Source organism: Arachis hypogaea, chromosome 7 (genome assembly GCF_003086295.3).
Source record: "Arachis hypogaea cultivar Tifrunner chromosome 7, arahy.Tifrunner.gnm2.J5K5, whole genome shotgun sequence".
Taxonomy (NCBI): domain Eukaryota; kingdom Viridiplantae; phylum Streptophyta; class Magnoliopsida; order Fabales; family Fabaceae; genus Arachis; species Arachis hypogaea.
Genome location: NC_092042.1, coordinates 26150846 through 26159319, shown reverse-complemented (window position 1 = coordinate 26159319; position 8474 = coordinate 26150846). Strand labels below are relative to the sequence as shown.

The following is an 8474-nucleotide window of genomic DNA, read 5'->3' as shown; positions in this document are numbered from 1 at the left end:
TAAGGCCCAGGACCCAACGAAAGGCCCAATCCAAAGGATTGAGCCTCGCCCTATACCGACCTTCTCCCTACGAAGTCGGTTCTCACCACGACTTACCCCAAAGAAGTCGGGGACGAAGATTAGCTGGCAGATAAATACTCATTCAAATGAGTAACTGCCCCTAAAATCTCTCTACCCACTTCCAGAAGCCATATCGTAACCTTCCTAAGATAAAGGGACGGTTATACACCCTGAAAAGTGGAACTACTCCAACGGTGGTTACACCACTATAAATACACTGACATCCCTCAGGTATTTCTAAATCCTAATACTCTCTAGATCTGCTTGCACCCTTGCTGACTTAAGCGTCAGAGTATCTTTGCAGGTACCACCCCCATTCACTCGTACTCACAAGTCAGACGGAAGCCCAGAAGCACGATTCTCTTTGAAGGTTTCTCTCCACTAACGATTGGGCCAACCTAACGAGTCAAGCCCATTACCTCCGGTTACCCAACGTAACAATAAGATATTTATAAATATAGATACAAATTATTATCGACTAAGTATTAATAAAAAATAATAATATTTACTAACGATATAGTATTATTCATAATTCTTAATCTATTGGAATGAAAGATATAGTAAAAAATAAAAATATATATACTTTGAAAATTTTTCATTGTCCATATCTAATATGTATTTAATCTTATTAGTGCGATAATTCACTTGCTTTTATCCACCTATCTTTCTCACACTATGAGAAAAAATGAATGTCAATTTTATTTTGAACCTTTTCTTGGAAGTCACATATTGATAAAAGGATATGGTTTAATTTCTATGATATTTATAAGTACGAGATATTTGTAGCTTATAAATCTAATTTTTGACTTCATCCAATGCTAAGTATTATAGCCCGCAAACTTCATATGCTTATAATATTAAAGATGAATTACATGTCACATATCTATTAAAGATCTATACTTCTGTATTATATCTAGAACTATATATATATATATATATATATATATATATATATATATATATTAAAAATATAAAAGAAAATTGATATACAAATTTTCTTTTTCAAAATAACTTCATCGTATATAATCTATAAACAAATATTTTGTTAAATCTAAGAGTTGAATCTACCATCTTTTCATTTTAGTATAACATACTTGATTTTAGTTAAGAGTAATAATGCTACACATCCAAAAACCAAGTATAAGCAAAATCTAGGCATGTCCTTATTTTGTCCATATTAATTTTAATTGAATCAATAGCATCTATAATCTATAATTCTAACAAACTACCTTTGGACCTGGTAATTTTGGTGAACTAATATTCCTTATTTACTCTACTATCTACTTTAACAGTTGTAAGAAGTTCTTTAGAAAGGTGGTTTATGCGCTTCTGTTCCTAATCTTTCGGACACACCTTCCCAGCCTCACACGATGGAGACTTTTTCTCCTAAGAAAAAAAAACCGAAAACAACCAATCTTCTTCTCTCCCCATTTCCCCTTCTTTGCCCCAAAAAGAAAAAATGACTAACAAACACGATCATCATCACCAACATTGTCGCCTCAACTTCAAAGTCCTTTCATGAAATTTCTGCATGTTTGTTAGTGCTGAATAATTAACCCCCATTACAAAACAAACAAATCTTGTAATACGTTGATCCTCATTGGAAAAGAAAATCGCATCATTCATTCTTCGCAAAGGGGTGATGTGAAAACTAAGAAAAACAAAGAAAGAAGGATCTTGATGCACAAAACAAATAAAGATACGGCAGTCTTAGCCTTGTTTTGAAGCCAAAAGGAGAGAAGAAACACAATGGCTTTCCGTTCCTTTAGGGCGCAATCGGTTTCGAATCAAGGATCATACCCATCGGAGAAGATATCAGAAGAGCCATTACCAAGCAAAGTGGCACAGAGCACCGTAACATGCTTCTACCAAACCAATGTGGCAGGGTATTGGCGAAACATATCTATCTTGTGGTGCAAGAATCTCATGAACCATTCCTTACACATCACCGTCGATAGCCCCGGCGGTGACGCGCATTTCGGCTGCAAGATCGACGTCAAGCCATGGCATTTTTGGAGCAAGAAAGGCTACAAGACTTTCGACGTGGAAGGCCGTTCCGTCGAGGTCTACTGGGACCTCCGGTCGGCAAAATTCTCCGGCAGCCCCGAACCGAACAGCGATTACTACGTTGCGTTGATTTCCGAAGACGAGGTGGTTTTGTTGTTGGGAGACTACAAGAAGAAGGCATACAAGAGGACGAAGTCGCGGCCGGCGCTGGTGGAGGCAATGCTGCTTGTCAAGAAAGAGAATGTGTTTGCCCGGAAAAGTTTCGCCACCAAGGCGAGGTTCGATGAGAAGAGGAAAGACAGCGAAATCGTCGTCGACAGCTCCACCGGCGGTCCTAACGACCCCGAGATGTGGATCAGCATCGACGGCATCGTGCTCATCCACGTCAAGAATTTACAATGGAAATTTAGAGGCAATCAGACCGTTATGGTTAACAAGCAGCCCATTCAGGTTTTTTGGGACGTTCATGATTGGTTGTTCTGTGGTGCTGCTGCTGGGCCTGGGCTTTTTATATTCAAGCCCGGCCCACCCGAGGCGGAGAGCGAGAAAGAAGGAAGCGCTGTTGAAGGTTGTGAGGGTAGTGATGATGGGAGTGTTGGGTATTATTCAACTCTCAATATTGCTACCTTTGAGTTCTGTCTTGTTCTATGTGCCTATAAAATTGAGTAATAGAGAGAGGGGAAGAGGGAGAGAGAGGGAGAGTGCCAATTAAAGAATGTAAATTTAATTAGTTTGTATTTATTGAGTTTATTCCGATGGATATAACTATTTTTATTGTTTGTTGCAAATTAAAAGCCCTTTTTTCTTTTAATCAAGCTACATGGTAATATATTTGTGTTCTCCCTTGTTCTGTGCTTGAAATCATTTTAGGCGATAGATAAGGTTCCCATCAAAAAGATTGCTGTGTTTCTTCTTGGTTGATTCCAATCTCCCCAAAGAACCAACATACTATATATAAATAAAAGAAGAAACTCGAGATCACATCTGAGAATCAAATTTAAGAAGGAAAAAAAATGAAAAAATGATTTATTTCTGTAAAATGGCAACAATGTGCTTTATAAAAGAATAAGTTCATCTAACACACCTCTCTTAGAATGTTAAAATTCTTTTCACCGATGAAAAACCTGATTACCAATCAATAGATACAGATAAGACACATAGCATCCACCATAACAAAGTGTGGAAATATATTTAACAATCAATGAACAAATCTTATGAATGAATTTGGTTAGGTGCAGAAGCAAATTTATTGCTCTCATCATCCTCAATACCAAATACCGTTTGCAAATTCTTTCCTCTTTGAGGAAAATTTTCAGATTGGTGAGAAGGAAGAGGAGGAACATTAGAAGTGGCTTCATCTCTAAAGCTTTTCCTGATTCCCCATAGAACCTCTGCACAACTCTTCATTGATGGCCGCAATTCCCGCGACGGTGCAAGGCATTGGAAGGCTAGTTTTAGAACCTTCTTCACTGCCTTGTTAGAGGCCGGGCTTCTTCGCATTCTCGGATCCATTGCAAACACAGCATCCCCTTGTTTCAGCATCTTCATTGCCTGCATTAACCAAATTATATCTTACTAGGCAACTCATTTTCTTTGGAGTGTATGTTCTACCAATTTTGTTGTCATATCAAATATAAAATGGATTAAACTAGCTATTTGATCTTTCAAAGATACATGTAATATTGTAATAACAACATTTTGATCTTTGAAAGATTTGTGAATTTCGATATCAGGTTAGTCTTTGAAAATATAGGTTAATAGCCATCTGCAGATTTTTTTTTTTTTTACATTGATTTAACCCTTGAAATATGCATATGACCTCATTTTAATTTGGTTTTGTACATGCAAGATCAGACAAATTTATGGATTTACAGAAAATAAAGGACTAAATTGATGTTACATGTATTTTTTAAGAGAGAGACTTATTCAAATATATATCCTTTTTAGGAATTAAATTAATGTCACAAATATTTCTGAACCTAACTGAAGTCAATCTTAAAATATAAGAGAACTATATAATAAAATAGATTACTTAATGGCAATTATGATAGTGTCTAAAAAATAGTGTCTAATTTATTAAAAAAAATTAAAATTAATATTTAATTTAAAAAATATATAAATAAATAATTTTTTAATATTTAAAATTTGCTATAAAAAATAAATTAGACAAAAATTTAATACCAAATAATAGATAGTATAGAATTCACCTTACTTAATTATCTATCTGCATAACTAATTCACTTTGCAAACTAACTAAAACCATAGCGCTGCAGAAACATGATCAAAAGGTGCATCCATTTAGCAAGGAATACTTGTGGCAAATCCTTTATGAATTATAAAATTGGAATGCAAATGTGGTTATATCCTTCTTGAGTAATTCAATATGTTCAATAACAATGTGCATGCTTTGAATAACTTGATAATGCAACAAATGGTTCTCTTTCTTCTAAGTTCTGGCTGAGTTATAGTTTACTTCCACATAAAGTAATTAAGGCAATAGTAATAAGGTTTAATTATTTTGTTGGTTCTTATAATTTAACCAAATTTTTAATTAGGTCTCTTTATTTTTTTTTAATTGGATTCGTAGACTGTTTTTAATCTTGTAATTAGATTCTTTTTATATCAAAAACGTTAAAATTAACCGAATATTTCTCTTAAAATACATGCTGTCAAAAATTTAGCTACCCTTTTAATTATGAATACCTTTAATTTGTAAAGAAATATTCAGTTGAGGAGTGTTAGGGACCAACAAATTTTGTTATTTGTAGTCATCAATTAGTCATCGTTGGTATTTTTACTAGTATGAGATTTTATAGGATTTACTCACTTTTCTTTTGTTAGTTAAGTGTTGGCCAAATTTTAATAAAAGTGTTGATCTCCTAGATTTTCTCTTATTTAATTAACTCTAATATTTTTTATATTAGAAAAGACTAAATTATAAAATTAAAAGTTGTGTAGAGACTAAATTAAAAGAAAAAAAATATAAGGATCTAACTGAAAATTTGATAAAACTATAAAGAACAATGGAGTAATTAAAGCTAGTAATAATTATCTGCAAGAATGCTTTTGAATACTTAGAAATTTTGAAGGGTGACATTGATGAAACAGAAGGAATACTTGATATACTTACCCATCTGATTGTGACTCTCTCTTGGAGGGGTCTGTTGGGCTCGATGGGATGCCGTCCTGTCATCATTTCGACGAGCAAAACGCCGAACGAATAAACGTCGCTCTTATCAGTGAGTTGGTATGTTCTCAGGTACTCAGGATCCATGTAGCCAGCAGTTCCTTTAACTTGAGTTGAAATATGAGTTGCTGAAGGGTCATCAGACAAGCGTGCAAAACCAAAGTCTGCCACTTTGGCCCTTAAGTTCTCTGTGATTAGAATGTTTGATGCTTTTATGTCTCTATGAATAATTGGATTATCTGTCAATCAAACAATATCTCAGGTACTTACTTCCATGTTGCCTGCTTTCACTTTTATATTCATACCAGGAGATAAAATACACAAGTAATTTGAATTTCAGACATAAATTTGTTTAGACTACTTTAGAGAATAAGAAAACATTAAAAAAAAACAACACAATATTTCTACCTGTGTACATGTGAAGGTAAGTGATTGCGTGAGCCACATCAATTGCTACGTCTAGACGCTCAGCAATTTCTAGTCCATCCCCTTGAGTACCTGCATTGTTCATTCATTAATTTCACATCAACAAAGTGGTGGTTATAAGATCAATGTATTTGAACACAAGACTTACCATCTAGATGATCGCGAAGGGTCCCATTACTAACATACTCAACAACAATAATCTTCTCTTCTCCAAGCTCCAAATATCCATATAGCCTCACAAGATTCCGATGCTCAATCTTTGACAAGGTGTATATTTCATTCTTGAACTCGTACAAGTGTTTCGGTCCGTCCTATGAACAAACTCACTTAGTTTTCTTGTTAGAGATATAACTATTTATGTGTCTCCTCTTATTAGTTTAAGTTTTTTGAAAAAGTAATTTTATGACATGATATTAAAATTCCTGTACCGAAAAGTCTAAAGTTTGATTCTTGTTATATACCACTCTTCTTATCGGCTTAAACTTTTGGGAGGAATGGTTTCAACAAAAATTGTAAGAATCAAAGAATTTTCAGAGAATGGAAATAGCAGAAAGCAGGAGAATGACATGATCATGTACCTTCTTGGCGCGCTTCACGGCAACAAGAGTTCCGTCGTTAAGCTTACCTTTGTAAACTGTTCCAAATCCACCTTCTCCTATCTGATTCTCCGAGGAGAATCTTGACGTTGACTTGTAGATTTCTTCAAAGGTGAAGTTTCCAATCTCAAGTTGCCCACTTGCAGTTCTAGATGATGATGCATAGGAGTTAGAAAATTTCCATTTTGATGAACTTTTGGATGAGTCAATTGAAGCTGCAAAAATCGAAAGAATTCAACATGATGAAGCACAAAACCAAAGCTAAAAATTTTCATTTATTTTATTGTTTTTTTATTCATACTAGACTTACATGATACTCCTCTGACTTTTGATATGTTGTTTCTTTCATCAACTTTTGAGGGTGTTTTTCTTTTGCTTCCGGAGAGGAACAATGCAAAAACAGCTCTGAAAGCAGACTTGAAAGATTTCAAGAAAGAACGATCATTCTCTTTTCTTTGGCTATATTGATTATGCAAACTTTTATTGATGCTGCTTGAAGGTGATTTCTTCATTGGATGCTGCTATTGCCAAAGATCTTCAAGATCCAAATCATTTCTTTGTTTCTGTCTTAGTTGAAAAGGGAGGTAGATATGCCTTCATTTAATTTGATTGTAACTAGTTATACTAATTTATTTCTACTCAGACCAATTCTTGAAACATTGAATTTTTTTGAATAGTCCAATGAAAATGAAGTGCCTGCAGATGTGGTAGTTAATTTTATCAAGTTAGCATTTGAATATTAATTAATTAAAACTTAGTTTGATAAAATTTTTATTTTTTAAAAGTAGTTTATAAAAGTTAACTTTTAAAAATTAATTTTTTAAAAGCTGTAGTATGTGTTTGATAAATTAAATTAAAAATAGTTTTTAATAAGTGTCAGCAACAACAAATATGTTTGATAAAATAATTTTTAAAATTTAAAAATATTATAATAGACATTAATATAAGAATTAAATTTAAATATTAATTAATATACGGAATTATATTAAACTTTAATTTTGATAAACACAAGTTAACTTTAAAAAAAAATTTATGTATTTTTTAAAATTCTCTTAATTTTTAAAATTTACAAACATAAATATAAGCATATAAATTTTTTATTTATCAAATATAAAATAAAATATTTATACTTTCAAAAAGTACAAATATTTTTAAAAAAAATGTTATAAAAGCAAGGTTAAGTAATTAATAATGTAATTACAAGTAAACATGCTGCCAGGTCATGGGATCGGCAACCAAATCAGAAAATTAAACCTGGTCAATGGCTCTATTTTCCTTTTCAATTTTATTTTTAACTTAGTTTTTATCAGCTGGTTTTTAGTTTTTATCACCCTGTTGGTACTAAGTCAATGGCTTATTGGAGTTGGACACTTGAAACTAGGCTTAGCCTTAGTCCCTTTTCTCACTACGTGGCTTCTTGGCCTACATGGAAGTGGCTAAATTGGAATCTAGAAGGATTTTAAAATTTACTAACTTTATTATCTCAATATAATAGAAATAATTCATCTATATATTTATTATATATAACAAAATATATATATATATATATATAAAGAGAGAAAGAGAGAAGTTGCTGCGTATCATTTACTGACTATATTTCTATTTATATACTATTAAAACTCACTTTTTTAAATTTTATTAAATTTACTTCATCTTAAAAACTTGAACCTTTTATCATAAAAAAGTTAAGTAGCCCATATAAAAAAGAAAGTTTACAAGTCATTAAATGATGAACATCTATTCTTATCACAACACTTTTTTTTAGATGTCTATTTAGGATTATATTTTATTAAAACTTTACTAAAAAAAATTCAATGTCAAAATACTTTAGTGAACAAAAAAGAATACAATATCCTTTGTGACGAGAACTAACTCATTAAAAATCTTGTCAAGAAAAATCCAATAGAAAAAAAACTTAACAAAGAAAAAAAGAGTACAATATTTTCCTCTTGTCGATATTATTTAATATCTCGAAATCGGTGCATCCTAATTTGATGCACCAATCTTTCAAAGGAGGATTTTGAAAGTGACTTTGTAAATAAATCTGTCATATTATCGCTTGAGTGGATCTGTTGGACATCAATTGTTTCTTAGTTTTGAAAGACATGAGTGAAGAAGAATTTTTAAGAAATATGCTTTGTTCTATCATATTTGATGTATCCACCCTTAAGTTGTGCAATGCATGTTGTATTATCTTC

At 32.4% G+C, this 8474-nt stretch overlaps 2 protein-coding genes across 3 annotated transcripts; one reads left to right on the top strand and one right to left on the bottom strand.

The window, feature by feature from the left end:
- Nucleotides 1-1673: 1673 nt before the first annotated feature.
- Nucleotides 1674-2878, top strand: LOC112702854 (uncharacterized). The gene has a single exon (XM_025754053.3). The coding sequence runs from the start codon at nucleotides 1810-1812 to the stop codon at nucleotides 2734-2736; it is 927 nt and encodes a 308-aa protein (XP_025609838.1). The 5' UTR covers nucleotides 1674-1809; the 3' UTR covers nucleotides 2737-2878.
- A 185-nt stretch (nucleotides 2879-3063) lies between these two features.
- Nucleotides 3064-6956, bottom strand: LOC112702853 (calmodulin-binding receptor-like cytoplasmic kinase 2). Of its 2 annotated transcripts, none has more exons than XM_025754051.3 (6): nucleotides 6587-6956; nucleotides 6259-6491; nucleotides 5829-5991; nucleotides 5663-5752; nucleotides 5198-5493; nucleotides 3064-3618 (listed from the first exon to the last, which is right to left on the bottom strand). In XM_025754051.3, the coding sequence occupies exons 1-6, from the start codon at nucleotides 6786-6788 to the stop codon at nucleotides 3280-3282; spliced, it is 1323 nt and encodes a 440-aa protein (XP_025609836.1). In that variant the 5' UTR covers nucleotides 6789-6956; the 3' UTR covers nucleotides 3064-3279. The 2 variants fall into 2 exon arrangements, with proteins under 2 accessions (XP_025609836.1, XP_025609837.1); XM_025754052.2 differs by having other exon boundaries at nucleotides 5198-5442; nucleotides 6587-6919.
- Between the last annotated feature and the right edge of the window lie 1518 nt (nucleotides 6957-8474).

What these genes read in the sequence shown, in the direction of transcription:
- LOC112702854 (XM_025754053.3), top strand. Translation starts at nt 1,810, where the DNA reads ATGGCTTTCCGTTCCTTTAGGGCGCAATCGGTTTCGAATCAAGGATCA.
- LOC112702853 (XM_025754051.3), bottom strand. Translation starts at nt 6,788, where the DNA reads ATGAAGAAATCACCTTCAAGCAGCATCAATAAAAGTTTGCATAATCAA. An exon ending in CCGTGAAGCGCGCCAAGAAG is followed by an intron (nt 5,992 to 6,258) that starts GTACATGATCAT and finishes GTTTGTTCATAG; the next exon opens with GACGGACCGAAACACTTGTA. An exon ending in AGAGAGTCACAATCAGATGG is followed by an intron (nt 3,619 to 5,197) that starts GTAAGTATATCA and finishes TGGTTAATGCAG; the next exon opens with GCAATGAAGATGCTGAAACA.